Raw genomic sequence first — 17,657 nt, 5'->3', positions numbered from 1 at the left:
AGAAAAGGCCCATTACCAGTTGTCTATCCTTGTACTTTTCGTAACTTGTTCAGAAGAGATCTAAGAACTGGCCTTTTGACCAGATTTTTCCAAAACTGACGTTGGTTTGAAGTAGTTACTTGACTTATTACCAATTCCATAAGGTGCTAAGCACTTAGAGTCTAGACATATGCTTCTGCATAGCTTTGGCTAGTCTGTTCATGAACGCGCTGATATTCGGAGCGTCAACGATGTAATCAGGGAGGCTTTTTCACTCGCATCGAGAAAAAATTATATCACATGGGTGAGTTTCACCGCAGTTTTTTTAGTTTGAAAGCGTGGCCCCTGGTTCTGATTCTTGTTTAAAATTCTGTAGTAAGGGACTTTGTATAAGCCATGAGTATATACTTGTTTAATAAATTGAGATTACCACGCAGACGTCGAAAACAGAGTCTCTGAAGTTTCATAAACTCTAATCTTTCCTCATAAGACTTGCCCTTTAAACCTAGAATTATCATTGTTGCCCTTTGTTTAGGGTTTCAATAAATGTAGATTTCTCGCGTATAATTGTATCTTTACCTGGTCAATTTATTGTGACGGCTCGCAGCAATGAAAAGTAAAAATCGTCTGGTTATGCGATCTTCTATTTTCATGCATGCTGTGAGCTTTCGGTCCACGGATGCTATCATCACACATTTACCACAATATTCGCAGGAAAAGATCGTTTTCACCACTGCAAGCCAGGCTCTTGTGCACTAAAAAAGTTTATTATAATGCAGACTGCATTGCTGCTCGTTAGCGCTGCTTTACAGGTCTATACGCTTAGTGCACTACAAAGCTCTGCGGGGTGGCACTTACTGGGCGCTGTCATCTGCACGGTGCAAGCAAGCAAAGAACATCAAGAAGCTCAATAATAACAAAAATCATTATTGCCATTATTTCGAGTACATTTCTAATTACGAGAAGTTTTTTGTCGCTGAGAGAATACTTGTATCACTGATTAAACGACCGACATCTTTTAATTATAATACGAGAAGTTTTTGTCGCTGAGAAAATATTTATTTCTGATCAGATCGAAGGACCTGAACCTTTTACTTATAATCTGTATGCATGCAATTGACAAGCAGGTTCATTCACCAAGTTAAGAGCATTTCTACCACATCCATTTTCCCGACATGAAGATTTCAATTCATATTATTGATATAATGTCAACCATACATTAATTCGTGAAAGGTGCTGCTACCTAACAACGACGTGATTACTGCCCCTCAAATTTAGAATTCCTAAGCTTATTCACTGAACTTTAATATTATAAATTTTGATTTATACAATTCGGTTCTATACAAATTAAACATTTGATTACATCTAATGTAAGTTGGTCTTTTATTATTGCAATCGTTATATGAATTCTCTCCATATAAAAACGGAAAAATTTTTTTTTTTAAACTGTATTTCTATCGAAAGCTATAGAATATGTATACTATTTATTTGCGGACTAAGACAAATACTACCTATATGGCTATTGATGGTTTAAAAAAAGTAATTGCTTCGAGGTAAAATAACAACACGGTCTAAAAATATCATTTCATTATATTCGGGATAACTTGAAATATCGACGACACATCACTATTTCTCGACACTAATTCCACGGAATAATTTTTATTATCATCAAGCGATGCAAATCAGCATTCACGAAAACCATTTAAAGATGAAATAACTTGTGAGAAACAGAACAATCACACAAAACGACACGAACGACGTCAAAAAGGAGTCGTGGCTTTCGTTAGAGGTTTGGACCTCATTATTGAGCTTCGCTTCTTGTGGCTGCTCCAGCAGTGGAAAGTCAACCGCAGTTTCAACGTGGTAATGTTCAAGTTTGAAACTTTGTACTGGATCGCAAACTCGTGGAATTTCGTCTTCTATACTCAATCCCTGTAACAACGTAGAAGTCGATTCATAATCGTGGTGTTCTATTTCTTTTTGTTCAACCATTTGTGACGGTATGGAATCTAAACCAGTATTCAGACTCGTCTTGTCCGAGACGTATTTGTCCTTTTCCTTTGTTTCCTGCAAGGCTCTTTGATACTTCTCTTCACAAGAATCTACGTTATTCATATTAGTTAAGGGAAATTTTTCAACGTCAGTTTTCATAGGTTCATGAGCGCTATGTGCACGATTAAGAAAATTTACTCCATCCCTTGAATCTTGCTCAGTTCGTTCTCTCTCGTCTCCCGTAACTTCGTTGCCGAATTCTGAGCTGAGTGAAGGTACATGAGCCTCAGGTAGGCTCGGTTGAGGTGCTTCTTTGTCCATCGATGATAGTAACTTGAAGACAAACCGGTTCGCAAAATCGGGTTTCTCTAATTGTGATTCATTTTTTTGTTCCGGAGAGGCATTGCGCAAACGTTGAATTGAATCAAAGTCATCTCGCAATACGATTTGTTTGGATGGTATTGAGTATGTTGCGGTTTCGAGGGTGTTTGAATGAGCTGAAGCCCCATTGACCACTTCAGAATTAACTGCAATTTGATATTGGGGCGTGGATATAAATTTTAGGGCACCCTGGTGTGCTTCTTCATTTTTTTCCTGATTGCCAATCTCAGCAATCTTGGTATTCTCATAGATGTTCTGAGGATTGCCCGGCTGCTCATCGGTCAAGTCCACTAAAGGTGTGATTTTAGAAGCTGGACCCGCGTTGGAAATTTTGTTCATGTTGGTGGCAGATGAATCTGCAGGGGAAGAAACATCCGCTATCAAGAGGTGCTCATGCAATGTAGAAGAGTGGCAATGTGTTCCTGGCTCAAAACCAAAAATGCCGTACTTTTCTCTGCTCTCATCAGGACATAAATCCCCAAAATTCTTCAAAATTTCATCGAATAACTCGTTCACCCGAGGATCGTCTTCATGCAGCATACCTTTACATGCTTCAACATGTGACTTGCCACCATCTGATCCTTCTAGTGAACTGTCACATGGCTCAGGTACTCTGACGAGGACTCGTTGAACAACCTCAGGCTCTAAAACGAGGCATACTTTTGAACATGACTCGGAATCTGTTGAACCTTTAGTCCGTTCTAACAGTTTGTGGTCATTCTCGTCTTTTGTCATCATTTCACTAAACATAAATGAACCAAAACCCCCTTTTCTGAATGCCACCGAATTTGGAGGCCGGTTACTAACACTGACATTTGAGCTACAGTCTGAACTCAAAATTGGGAGACGATTTTCCGAAGAAGTGATCAATGTCAAACTCTGTGCTTTGTGTGTGGTAGACGACATCCTGTACAGGGCTGATGACTCGTCATCACAATTCCTTGAAAAAGAACTTGAAGGATTCGGATCAATATCATCCATCGATAGCCCCTTAGCTAAATCTGCTAAAAATCCATTGTCTAATACGTGGGAGGTCAATGTATGGTTGCAACGGGTATTGTCAGGATGAATTGACAATTGAGAGCCTGATGGAAATAAACTATTCGCACTCAGCATAATGGAGTTCATTGAGTCCGTGGTGACTTCTTTCTCTCCAGTAAAATTTGTGGCAAATTTAAAGTCGATGCATTTGGAGAACAACTCCACAGGCATTGCTGCCATTCTATCTGGCTCGCCTAATTTTTCTAAACTCGAACCTACGATTGAAGGCATCGTTGACTGTGAAATGTCTCCTACGGTATGAATTTCGTCCCCAACAGAATTTTCATCCACTGAAACAGTAAGGCCGTCAGTATTTTTGTCACTATCGGAACGTTCTTTCTTTTCAGTGGGTCGTATCTGATCGTGACCCTGGTTTAAAAATTCTGTGTCTTTAAAAGATTTGAATTTTTCAAGTTCCTTATCAGAACCATCTCCTTTCCCATCCCTGGTTTGTGTTAGAGAGAAATTTATTGCTCGGCATTGACCACAAGTTCCCTCGAGAGTATCAAGCTTCAAGTCTGTGTTTGTTAAAGATTTTTCAGAATTACTTCCAGACACGTTCTTTCCTCCTTGGCTGTTGTCAATATGCAATACACTGTCCTCAAAAATATTCCTACTCAAAGTACTTACCTCGTCGATTATTCTGCATTCGTTTCGATTTCCATTGTCTTGTTCCGTCGAGCGATAGCTTTTCTTTTTAGCATCAATATTTTGACCATCGCTTGCAATATTATGGAAAGAGGAGCATTCGCCAATGTTTTCTTTTTCGGACAAACTTATAGGGGCCGAATGTTCGTTATGCATGAGAATTTTCACTGAACTATAGCCGGAATCATCTTCGTCTTCCAGCCCTAAAGTTTGATCTTGTTTCTTTTCAGTGACTCCTTCTTCTTGTGCACTATTGTCCTCTTCGCTTTCTTCAGCGCCCTTTGATTCATCACTCTCAGAACCTTCCATTTCCAACCACGAATCATCTTCTTTAAAAGCTTCTTTAACTGAAATGGCTGCTGTTGAACTGAACTTCGATTCAGCAACACTGTTCGGGCATGAGCCATCCTGTTTAACTTCTTTAGATGGGATGGCTTCAGATGGTTGAAAGTCTGATTCTTCGTCGCTATTCAACCACGAATCATCCTCTTTAAAAGCTTCACTTGCCGGAATGGCTCTGGCATGGCTAAACTCAGTTTCATCGTCACTATTCAACCACGAATCATCCTCTTTAAAGGCTTCACTTGCCGGAATGGCTCTGGCATGGCTGTACTCAGTTTCATCATCACTATTCAACCAAGAATCATCTTCCTTGAATGCTTCTTTTGCTGAAATTGCTCGTGATTGGTTCAATTCACTACTATCTCTTTTCATAAACAAACTTGCATTTACAACGCCTTCTTGATATTCAACTACATTACTGCTGCTTGAATGAAGGTCGTTTTGTTCCTCATAATCACCTTCCAAGTTGATATCATTCATGGACCATGAACTATTTTTAGATATTTCTCTGACTGGTACGTCATCATGAGGTGCCTGTGATTCAGATTCATCGTCGCTATTTAACCACGAGTCATCTTCTTTAAATGCATCTTTGGCAGATATTGCTTTTGAAATGGTATATTTTGAGTCGTCAAACTCGTCCAACCAACTATCGTCTTCCTTGAAAGCTTCTTTTGCAGGAATAGATGAGTAAAATTTACCTTCGCCTCTTAGGTGACAGCCATCGTCAGGTAGAGTGAGTGCACTCGCTTCGTCCTCCGACTCATCGGTTTCAGCTTCAGAGTCATCGTCTTCTTGTGACCTTTCAGATTAAAATACAGGACGTAAATGACTGGCATTTAATCTTTTATCGGTAAATTATACATTTTTGAAATTGCTGATAGTCGTTGTTTGATTTCTAGTGTCCATGCGAGCACTGTATGACTAGAATAATCTTTTTGAACAACTCACCTTATTGGGGGAGGAGGGCTTCTCGATCTTTGTCTGGGTCTTTGAGAAGTTTCTTCCCAGCTATGCCAGAAATCTTCAACTTCTTCCTGGTTCAATTCTTTTGCTGTTATCCACTTTGGCTTTTCGTCCCAGACCTCCCAAAGATCTTGATTATCTTGAGCGAACAATTCTTTGGCACTTAAAACGACGTCTGCATTTTTCATCTTCCAATCTGCTTCGTCTTCGGAATCTTCATCGCTTGACTCTTCTCCCTAAACGAACATATGAAATATTAAGTCTATCTAAAAGGTAATGATTAATTAAAGTTTTCAAAAAGGCAACTGTTGGCACTGAAGTATTTTTTTAATTTTGAACACGAAGATATTGTATAACGTAACACGTATATTTTCCAATAAATAACGATAATGTCGAAAAATAAAAATTCCATCTTCAAACTCCAAACGAAAGAAATTGAATGTAGAGATGTATATAAATAATATTATCGTTGAAAAGGCAAGGAATACATTGGTTCTAGGTTAAATATCTTATACATACATTTATTTCGTTTATTTAAATGTATTTTAATAAAGTTTTACTTAATTTTTTAGCGCACAAATGCTGGTTAATAAAACTGGATGATGGTAGCATAACCGTGTAAATGACGGAGAAAATAACATGCATGATAACAATCAGGTCATGATTTCAGTCTTTGGTCTTATTCGGAGACTGATATCAATGTCAATACAAAATTAAGCAGAGGAGCGAATGGGTTAACAAAGAGTCGAGTGTCACTTAGAAGCTGTTATGGGTAACCCACATAACTCGTGTTCGTACCTTAGATTTTAAAAGCGGTGATGCAGATGAATTTTCAGTGCGGCGATAGGTTTCATTTCTAAAAACAGTTGACAATCATTTGAAAAGCCTTAGAGGCTCATGGAATCAACTAATCTTTGCAAGCAGAGTATTGCACTATTGCCATTCAGTTAGTTAGTGTGTAAGAAAAGTTGTGTTTTGCTCCAGACATCGACCACTTGTTAAGCTCAAGCTCCAGAAGCCCACTGAATTGAGATGTTATTCAGCAACATTTTCCTAAGAGTGGAGTCTGCAGAGAAATGCATCAAAATACTTGAGACTAGGTGAATTATGTGTGGACCATTTAAGAACAAGTTTAATATGGCACTTGCTCTACTCATAGAAAACGGAATAAAAAGGTGAGGTTACCGAATTTTTAAATGAGCTCTTAGTCTTAGTTATGGACTTTTTAATGCATTTCATTCTTATCAAAGATCACGTGCGACATTTTTACAATAACTACGCTACCTTGAACAGCACACGTAAATCTTCGATTGCGGGTAGGTCCCAGAAATCGAACTCCTCTTCAAAGGTGTTTCTGAGCTGCGAATGCGCTGCCATTAGCTTAAGTATGGGGTAACTTTTTCTCCTCTTGGCTTCTTCGCGGGATGTCACGTCAGTTCCTTCAACCTTTGCGAACTGGTCAGCTCCGGCGGTGAGGAACGCTTCTACCTTAGCCGTGTCGTTGTGGCGGACTGCCAGGTACAAGTGCTTCACCAACTGCAGAAAATTCAATTATATACAGAAAAATTGCCACTCAACATTACTGCTGTGCATACCGTTTGCACCCGATTGAGGCATAAATATAATTGAGATGAGTATGAAAGATTTTTCCAGTTTTTGCCGATAGGGTAACTTTAGATTTGATGCTTTACGACTTTCATTACAGAAAGAAAATAGACCACATTTACTCACTCAAAATTTTTTGTTGCGCACAGTGTACGAGGCTAGTATGTAGAGTTTTCATCAAGTACGTGTACACAATTCATCTCCAGGCAGATGTATGTAGACATGAACAAATTTTTCATTTGAAGTGCGTACAAACTTTCAACTCCAAAAAATGTTCAACAGAATATAAAGCACGCTTTGATGAAAATCATATTGTTCTCCAGTTGTAATCACCCAGTGTTTGTAGAATCTATCTTTTTTATCTTTAATGGCGGTATCAGCGCCCTTATCGATGAGGAAGAGCACAGTCTCCACGCTGCCCTCTCGCGCCGCCCAGTGCAGTGCTGTCTGGCCCTCACAGTCCTGGCACTCCAAGTTGGCACCCGCCTCCACTAACTTTGAAGCTATCTGCATCAGCGGAAATTTGGCTCAACGAAACAATGATATCTCGTAAATTTGATTACATAATGAAAATATACTTTATATTTCAGTTGCCTTAAGAATCTTCATTGCCTCCAATTTGATGTTTTTTTTAAACGCCTTGATGTTTAAAAAGATTTTTTAGCGAACCAAATTTGCATGTTTCGTCTGATAATCGAACAATAAGGCGAATATCGCTGTAAATAATAAATTCTGATCAGAACACGCATATCAGAAATAGAAATTTGAACGCACATAGTAACCTAGGAGCACGCATTTCCCAGGAAGCTATTGGCTGGCACTGACCGAGCAGTTGCCTCTATACGCAGCGAGGATGAGGGGAGTTCTGCCGTGGATGTCTGTGGCGTCCACCTCAGCCCCGCACTCCAGCAGCATTGCTGTTATTTCTAACGATCCCTGTTGGATGCCCAAATATCATCTCATTAACTGGACAATATTGAGATTAAATATCCAACGATCCCTGTGTGATGCCCAAATATCATCTCATTAACTAGACAATATTGAGATTAAATATCCAACGATCCCTGTGTGATGCCCAAATATCATCTCATAAACCAGACAATACTGAGATTAAATACCAAAATCTCAAAATATGTCCTATCGTCAGATGAAGTTACATGGAAGTGATATGGGCACACAAGCGACTGAGAATTGTTCATCATTGAAATTAAACGTAATTTCATCAAAAATAAAAACATTAAAAAACAGTTAAGTGAAAAAAGATAATTTAAAAATTTAATAAGATTATCTATTGATAAAATTATACTAAGAATTTAGAGATAACGACAAAGTTGAAACGAAAAAAATTTACACTTGTTTCGCAGGTTCAGCATTGGACAATGATACCTCAATTTTGGCACCAGAAGCAATCTGGTACATTTAATTCTGAGAGGTCATGAAAACGCTAATATAAATTGTACGAAAAAATATCTTGCTCAAGAACATGCCTTGAATACGGCGTGGTGGAGGAGCGTCCAGCCTTTCTGATCTTTGGAGTTGGGATTGCCGCCCCAGGCTAACCCCGACATCACTCTATCTGGCGCCTCAGTCCGAACGGCGTTGATTAAAGCCTGCAAGTAGTGAACATTTATAGAGCTTCTTGGCCGGTTGACATTTCCTCACATTAACCAAATTCGCCGGAAATCGTGACTGAACTCGAATCCCTACAAAATCCATTTTAAAACCAAGAGAACTTATTAACATTACACTACTATTAACACTACGGCTAGCACAATTACCAGCCGCACAATACTTAGCGTACCAGGTCTGAATAGAGTTGTCCGTTTTTGTTAAGAATGCTTTCATTTGCGCCTTTTTCGAGCAGCATCTCGACGACGGTGGTTTGCCCTGCTTTGGCTGCGACATGTAGAGGGGTGTTGCCCTCGAGGTTGAGGCCGTTGAGAGGCGCCATGCGTCCCGTGAGCATCGTGATCAGGTCGACGTGGCCTTCCCGAGCAGCCTCGTGCAGCGGGGTGTTGCCCAACCTATCCTGCGCACGAGCCCACTTATCAGTAATCTTTGGGACTATCTGGTATCTGATAATTGCGTATGTTGCTAAGATGATATCCCCTATGATGTAGTAGACTGAATGTTGTCAAATTTGCCATGAAAACAGGGTTGACGGGTTGATGAAAAAGGTTCACAGGAAAACGTAACTATCAAAGAATGAAAAGAGATCAGCTAACGTCTACCAGTAAGACTTCAAAATAGCGTGGTAACGTTCGAAATTCGGAAATTTATAATATTCAGCATTAACCAATTTTTACTGTATAAAAGACAGCAATTTAATTAGAGAACTCAAACCAATATTCAAAGAATGGTATGTATACTAACTCAAAATTTCTTAGCAAACTCACCACAGGATTTATTTTAGCTTTCTTGTCCAAAAGAGACTTGGTAATAAAGAGGTCTTCCCAAAAGGCTGCGTAGTGTAGGGCCGTTTTCTGTGAGTCTGTGGAGCAGAGGTCCGGGTTAGCCCCGGCTTCCAGGAGGGCATCCACGATCAGTAAATCTTTCTGAAGAAACAGAAAAGAATCATTGAATTATGCTTTTAGCAAATGTGAGCTGTAAATTGTGCATTGAGGTATCGTTACGATTCAGGTGCAAACAACTGGAGTTTTAACTCGTATCGTGTTCAAGGCATCGCTTACATTCGCAATTAATTTCACACCGTACATTTATGAATATTTTCATATATAAATGTTCAAAGTTCATTTTTACAAAGAGAAGCTTCCGTCATCAAACTCTACCAGTATTTTCTCGTGTGTCTATGATTGTTTCAAACATCAATTGTTTGAGTGTTTTCAGAAGGCCGATTATCGACCAGCTGGAGTCGACTAGAGTTCCAGCTAGACCAGCTAGAGTCGGACTATAAGTGTGGGACTCTTCATTTCACATCTGCCGTCTTACTGTGAAAACAGTGACTGTTCATTAACCGCGTTACAATTCATTTTATATATGCCGCCTTACTGGGAAATTCACTGTTGTAACAGTGACTTGCTGAAGAGTGGTACTGTTCGCTTCATATTTAGGTACTCTCTTACTGCTTGATCAGTGTCTGTTGATGAACAGTGCTGCATGGTACTGATTATTTTTCATTTATCGTCAAACTTTGGAACTTCATTGCATCAGAAACTCACGTTAAAGGCAGCGACACAAATAAGTGGGGTGCCGAATGCGTCGCGTGTGTCAGGATCAGCGTTGCTCTTCAACAAGGCTGTCACCTGGGCCACCTTGCCCTCGTGCACGGTCTTCACCAACACGTCTTTTACCTGCAGTACAGAGTATACCCTCAGAGATCCAGGCTCTTGAATTTGTTCGTACACAGTGCATACGAATATTTAATTGATTGAAATATTTAGTACTGCTGACACTTATATATGCTGTGAAAACGTTGAAACAGTGGCCAGTTTGACAAAAAATTTGATACCGTGCGAAATAAAAAGACAATTTAAGTGAATTGCTCCAGATTCATCTACTTATTCTTATTCTTATTGAAAATTAAACGTAAGTCTGCTCTAAGACGTTTTTAAGTCACAAAACAAACATGAAGGTTTCTCTCCCAAACGAATTACTGAAGAGATGAGATATGTTTGACGTCTCTGATTTTGAATCCAAGTAAACTACAATAACCCAATTGTTTCTCCCAACATTCCCCATTATGGTATTTCTTTTCGATTCACATGAATTGTATCGCGTTCAATAAGTATTGCACTATTGACGAATTTTCTTCGCAGATGTTGAAATCTGTTGCTGATCTTACGATGTGCTTGAAGACCATGTTCTCGTGGTTGGGTATGGACGTGTCAGCGCCGTTGTCTAGCAGAATATTAATGATCTCAGCATGGCTTCCTGACACGGCCGAGTGCAGAGGAGTGTTACCTCGCTGGTCCTGTGTAATTAATACGTTATTTTTATAAAGATTGAGCTTATTTTTATATTTGAAGTTCTGATAAACTATAACTATGTAGTTTTCTCTGGCAAGAATCCTTATCGTCGTGATATTTACCATCAACTTTAACATTGATTTAATTTTTTCCGACTCAATTGCGCACTCGTGATTCACGTAATTTGTCATCCTGCGATCAACCATTCAAATATAAAACCCTGTAATTCTTCCATATTCTTTTGCACAATGAATGGCGAAAGTAATATTTTGCCACAAATATACTCACTTGAAGATTAGGGTTAGCTCCGTTGTCGAGGAGCAGCTTCACGATGACTTTGTTGCCATGGAACGAAGCGGCGTGGAGGGGAGAGCTTTTGTTGCTGTCTAAAATGTGCAAATTTGCGCCGCTGCAAGACAGACAGAAACTTTGCAGCAAATAATAACGCCAGCAAATAACGCCAACGAGCATACGAGGGAGAATTCTTTCGAGCGAATCGTGTTTTTTTCTAACAGTAGAATTTATAGATAAGGCGGAAATTTACGACTCTTCCACTCTAGCTCCGAGGCACAACAATCACAAGAAAATATCCTAGCAAAGGGTGTGAACCCGTAACAACTTCAATATGAATTGTTTGCTTCCATTCAATCTGTCAAAACGTTTATTGAATGTTTTTCAGAAGAGCTGATTGCACGACAGAAATAAATCTATTTGGTGTTTGAGGACGTTTAACTCCTTTACAAAATAAAAATTCACATGGAATTAAAAGTGTTTTTATTTTTGGTCTACAAAACCAAAATTTCTACTAAATAAGTCACCTTTTTATAAGTAGTGCCGCGATATCAGGTTGTCCGCTAACGCAGGCGTGATGCAGCAGCGACCAGCCGAGGCTGCCGCTGGTGTTGGGGCTCATGCCCCAGTCCAGCCACAGCGACAGGCTCTCTGTGTCACCGCTGGCCACCACCGGCATCAGTTGCTGTCCTACCTGTTCAGAATAAATATTATATCAGACGCTGCTCACTTTCATGGGAAAAGTGAAATGAATTATCTTCATCAAGAATAATGGTCCTCTCCAAATAAATCAGTTAGCTATGCGTCAAGACTGATGTCTGGCAAGAAAAGTATGCTTATAAGCACATAGCATTCAGGAGAATAAATCAAAAGCGTCTGAATCTGGAATGGGAGTAAAAACTTTAAATGAAATAATAAGTTGGTTAAAGACACAATGCAGAAATAAATATTTTGAAACGATCTATCCTTTGAAGGATCCATCAAGACGTAATCAGCGCTACTGGCTGCAGACGGGAAAAATCTAGCGTTCGCATCTCCGCTTCACGAATGCAAAAATCAATATGACAAAAATATTAATTAGGTTCACCAATTAATTAGGAAATTATATTATTATAAAATACATATGCCACGGAGTTATAAGTTACGAGATACGCCTTACAACCCAACATATATGCATCTGTCAAAATGGACTCATCATTCAAACCCAAAATAATTTGTTTCAATGTGTGGGTAATGAAAAATAATATCATAAATTATCGTTTATGCAATTCATGATTAAAAACTAATGTGAATGTTTGACTGGACAAACAAAAGCTTAAATTTCGTTGTATATTGAAAAATGTAAATATCTGTAAAAAAATATTTCCATCAATATCTGGCAGATACTTTCTTTTAGAGCGTAAACATTCAAGGGAATTACGAGTATGGCCGTAATTTTTGCGGCGGCTGTTTCCGATGAAATAAACCAATTGTCGGATAATATTGAATGTAACAAAGACAGCAAAAATCGTATCTACGTTATAAATCTAATGAATGGATTTTTGTGTTAAATTATAATTTATTTCATACCTTGCTACTCTTTATTTAGTTGCAGCCACTCAAAAAAATGAAAAAAAATGAAAATTTAGTCGCAGAAACTCAAGAAAAAAAATAAAAAAAATGAAAATTTAGTTGCAGCTAATCACAAAAAAATAAATAAATAAATAACGCAACTCACCAACTCGACAAATTTTTGTTTTCTATTGTTAAGCTTGTTCTTGTCGGCCTTCTGGTTGATGAGGGCTTTACAGATGGAGGTGTAGGCCCCCTTGGCGGCCTCGTGCAGGGGCGTGTTGCCGTTCTGGTCCTGTAAACATCAGGGAAATATAATAATAATTTGTCTTCGAATAATCTACGGAAACGTTCTGATAAATTTGACTTACGAAATTTGTTGTAGATCTATGCAATTTAATATAATGCTCAACGGAGATACATTGTACAGATGATAACGGTGAACAATGTGGCGGAATCTAGAACAGATCCATTAAACGAGCGTCGATTGTCATAATATTTTATAACTAACTTAAAAGTTTTATCATTTTAATTTCTTGGTTGTTTCAAAAACATACTCCTACATAAAAACATTACCCTTCATCAGTGCACATTATTTCACAACAGGACCATATGAAACTAAATAATCATGTAGCATTATGGAATACATGTTCATTGAAGTGCTTGGATTTAACACTTAATTAAGTTCTGACCTGCGCGTTGACGTACGCGTTCTTGTTGAGCAGCGCAGCGACAGCGCCGCGGCTGCCCTGAGCAGCAGCGCGGTGCAGCGGAGTAGCCATGTCTGTGGTGCACGCGTTCACCTGGGAGAACATGTGTCGAAAACACAACTCTTCAAATATTTAAGTATAATATCTGAAGAATAATTAATATTATAATATCTGAATAATAATATCTGAAGAATAGGTCAATTAAGAAATTTTGAGTCGATTAAACTAATAAACTTCGGACAATTCTTTACTCTTCAGTGCACTACACACCCGCATCAGTTTAAAATGATCGAATTAAGGATATTTTTATCGTTTCACATCTACGATGTGCTTGCTTCAAATTGCTTTGAAAGCCAAAGTAAAATCTTCTTTTCATAAATCATCTTCATTTTCGTTTTTCTTTTCATAAAAGTTTCTGCGAATGAATATAAATTTCTACCTTAAACATCAATTGGAATATTCTCGTTATTGCGAAAAGTCGAAGCTTGTATATCGTTTGTAAGAAATTATTTTAATCGAATTTATATAAAAAAACGGTCCTGGAAGCATTCTGCACAAATGACATAATATATTTTTTTTTTACACTGGCAAGCCCAAACGTGAACCTTTTGTACAGCACTTAACATTGTTTGACTGTAGCTCATGGAGAACACAATATCGTCCATTGTGAGCCTGGCACTGCAACTACATGGGCGAGGTCAGACTAAGTTAATTTTAGACTTGCAAAAGCAACTTCGTGCTGGACAGAGATATTTTTTTAATTAACGAAATCAGAATTTAAGTTAATTGAATCAATGAATAAATGCACTCTATTCTTTTCCTTCGTAAAAGTTTTCTACAGAACATCGAAAATTTATATTTTTGGATGTGATTTGTCTCACTTACTTGCCAATGATTCGCACTACAGTGATTACAACGGAAATAAAAAAAGTGGAAAATCAACTCGAGGACGTAAACAACACACAATTCCAATTCGAAGTAAATTCTATTTTTTTGACACATGCTGATTCTTTCATTGCCGTTTGATAGTCAAACAGGTAAATTCATTTATCATCGTGCTTGCATCCACAATAATTATTTAGGCAAGGTGAGAGAAAATCACTAATATAATGGCAGACGAGGAAAACAAGGTCGTAATGAAGAAGTTTCTTATTATGTTGAAGTTTCTCTTCTACTGCGCGTTATGTCTCGGCTAAACTGTCACGTGCTGAGCGACAGAAATACACGATCCTATGACAGGCGAGTCTTGGCCGTGCCCACAGAAATCACTTGAGACTCATTGAAGTCAAGGAAACCGAGTACAATTTTGTTGGAGCCTCTCTGAATGAGAAATTAACGTTCGTAAAATAATATTATTTCCATAGCTATCACTAATACAGATGGCAATTAAAACCTTCCTTCTGTTTCTCTTATGTCTCAGTTCCGGCATCATACGTGCAGCAAAAAACACAGCATCACACCTTGAGTGCGCAAGTTTTTCTGAAGAAAGGTTTTTGAAAGAGTTTATGTGTTCTTTTTATTTAAAAATGACCATCTTTTCTTCATTATTGGAATCGATTCTGCACAATGTTTAAAACAATACCTGTTAACTTGAGGCTTTCTGCAAAATATTTCTAAGTTCCGAACGAAAACTGCGATCGAGGCAGCAGCCGCCACGCCCGATGGATACAGTGCTTCTGGTGTTGTATAGCTCACCTGAGCGCCGTTGTCGAGTAGAATTTGTACGATTTCCGTTTTGCCCTCAAAACAGGCGATGTGCAGCAACGTCCATCCCATGTTGTTTCGAGCATTGGCATCGCCGCCATTGTGCAAGAACACGAGGATGCCAATTTTATCCCCTTTGCGGATGTCTGCGACCACTTGGGTGATGTCCTGACGCAGAGAAAAATACGGTTTGGTTTCCTGTGACTCATGGACCTCTCCGATGAATCATAAGCTTCTTCTGAAACATTATCGCTCCTTAAAAAAACTGACGCTCTTCGCTTTAAATTTGCCTGCAACGAATTTTCCAAATAAAAATTGTTACCGTTCTTGTAGAAACAAAGTTATGAGTTAAATTATGGATTGAAGTAGATTCTTTGTAGTGAAAAATTAATTAGTATTGATTTCAATTTAATATCAATTAGTACTAATATTGAGTTTCACCACAAAAGTTTAGTCGGCACATGGAATTTTTTAGAAATAAATGAACAAAAATTCTGTACACTTTGAATATTTCTTCGAACCAATTTTTTATTGTAGCCTTCATTAGGCAAATTTATTCGAAAAAGCAATGAACCAAAATTGTGAAATTAGTGAAATGAGACAAATGATTCTCAGTTCTGCATCGAGAATAAACAAGGCGCGTCTAAAAGTTTTAAAAAAATTGAACCTCGAAAACATTCACGCTGTCGGCGAGACTTATTCCTAGTAAACTTTCCGGCATTAGAAACTTACGGTCGTCATGTCCTTTGCTTCAGCGATGCAGAAGTCTCAGGCGGCAGTCTTTGACGACGAAAGACCTAATTAGTGTAACTGAAGATCAAAAGAGAATAGCTAGGCTAAACACGTATTTTCCAATTATAGGAAAGTATCTTCGCTCTTAATCACGACGAATGCCAACGAATGGACTACAATTTTGTAATATAAATAACAGATTTTTTGAAAGATGTTCGTAAGAGAAACAGGCGCGGAAAGTTTTCCATCATTAGGATAGATAGATTTCAAGTGATCTCGTTTATTATTTTTTTCGTTTACGTTATTGTATTCCTATGCTAAACGGCTAAAAAATAAGGTTACAACATAACATTTCTATATTATTGTATGTCAGACGGAGTATTAGGCTATCTAAAGGCAGACACCATAATCTATTTACATATATTTGTTCATACCTATCATCAAGAGATTAACAATTGAACTGGAACATACTCGGTTGAATGGCTTACGATCGTATCATTGATCAGATTACATTGAACGTTAACACAGTGTGTACAAAAGATTTATGGCATGTCAATAGAAAGAATAACGAGGATGGTAGACAACTATCACAAGGCAGGCAGCATGTTGTTGTCATGCACATTGCGCAGTCTGCAGGAGTGCGTTCGAGGCGCAGGTAGCATGGATGTTTGTCTGTAATGCGATGTTGGTCACGTAATGCCTATCTAATTGCAAAAGTTAAAACGAAATTAAAGTTCTTTTAGTTCATGTTGCTTTTCAAAAAGACAAAAATGAATTTTTCGGCAGTGTTTTGTGCGTAACTTAATTTGCGATTAGGGTAATAATCAATTTATCAAATAATCAATCAGATAATCCATTTATGAACAATTTTTCAGTTTACTTATATAACTAACTCTTTGGCTTAAAGAGTCAGTAGCTAATATTTCGAAATGTAAATATATTTATCAGTCTTGGCTTCTGTGGCAATGATAATTATAAGCTGGGCAATAATCACCCACCCTATATATTATAATGAGACAGCTTATGAATTCATGCCAAATGAAGTTATATGCATGGTTATATTTAATTTACTTGATGGGTAGACTTTCGGCATTGATCATAATTCAAATGTCGTTATTGCGGTGATTTCGTTGCTCGGTAGGAAATACTAATGGTTAGATCTCTCTACTCCACACTTATAACTTTAAAAAATATATATATATATATAATTTTACAAACAGGAGTTGTGTTCCTGTTAAGGCACTATATTCTAGGTAGGTTCAAGCTATTATTTATACGTTGTGCTTCACTGAGTGCAGTATTTCTAGACAGGTTCACACTTTCAAGCAGGCGTTGTGCACCTGTAATGGCATTATATTCTAGACAGGTTCGCACTATCAAGCGGGCGTTATGCACCTGTGATGGATTATATTCTAGACAGGTTCGCACTATCAAGCGGGCGTTATGCACCTGTAATGGCATTATATTTTAGACAGGTTCGCATTATCAAGCGGGCGTTATGCACCTGTAATGGCATTATATTCTAGACAGGTTCGCATTATCAAGCGGGCGTTATGCACCTCTGATGGCATTATATTCTGAACAGATTGTGAATGATCAGTGCTAGACGGGGTTCCCGCTCCGAAGGAGGTGACGTAAGCTGTTTTCTCGCGGTATATAAACAGCGTGTGATGACGTTAAGTAGGCGAGCAGGCAGCGTTTATTAAGCGATAACCCATAGCGCCGTGGCGCGCAGCCAGGCCCCCAACTCCCTGTGTACTGGGGAACACAGAACCTCCACAACATCCGG

The 17,657-nt window shown here is 38.4% G+C and overlaps 1 protein-coding gene across 2 annotated transcripts; it reads right to left on the bottom strand.

Moving 5' to 3' along the window:
- Positions 1 to 1,544: 1,544 nt before the first annotated feature.
- LOC108675102 lies at positions 1,545 to 16,193 on the bottom strand. 2 transcript variants are annotated; one of them, XM_018163088.2, is made up of 18 exons: positions 15,869 to 16,193; positions 15,128 to 15,304; positions 13,415 to 13,525; positions 12,889 to 13,017; positions 11,699 to 11,865; positions 11,169 to 11,289; positions 10,757 to 10,885; positions 10,134 to 10,265; positions 9,351 to 9,509; positions 8,756 to 8,983; positions 8,442 to 8,564; positions 7,780 to 7,890; positions 7,288 to 7,461; positions 6,634 to 6,885; positions 5,335 to 5,585; positions 4,024 to 5,185; positions 2,895 to 2,996; positions 2,641 to 2,708 (listed from the first exon to the last, which is right to left on the bottom strand). In XM_018163088.2, the coding sequence occupies exons 1-17, from the start codon at positions 15,875 to 15,877 to the stop codon at positions 2,937 to 2,939; spliced, it is 3,495 nt and encodes a 1,164-aa protein (XP_018018577.1). In that variant the 5' UTR covers positions 15,878 to 16,193; the 3' UTR covers positions 2,641 to 2,708; positions 2,895 to 2,936. The 2 variants fall into 2 exon arrangements, with proteins under 2 accessions (XP_018018576.1, XP_018018577.1); XM_018163087.2 differs by lacking the exons at positions 6,634 to 6,885; positions 7,288 to 7,461; positions 7,780 to 7,890; ... (9 more) ...; positions 15,128 to 15,304; positions 15,869 to 16,193 and adding an exon at positions 6,148 to 6,375 and having other exon boundaries at positions 1,545 to 5,185.
- Between the last annotated feature and the right edge of the window lie 1,464 nt (positions 16,194 to 17,657).

Source organism: Hyalella azteca, unplaced genomic scaffold, assembly GCF_000764305.2.
Source record: "Hyalella azteca isolate HAZT.00-mixed unplaced genomic scaffold, Hazt_2.0.2 contig1888, whole genome shotgun sequence".
NCBI classification, from domain to species: Eukaryota; Metazoa; Arthropoda; class Malacostraca; order Amphipoda; family Hyalellidae; genus Hyalella; species Hyalella azteca.
Note: the sequence above shows the minus strand (reverse complement) of the source record. Positions and strands in the feature narration are given on the sequence as shown.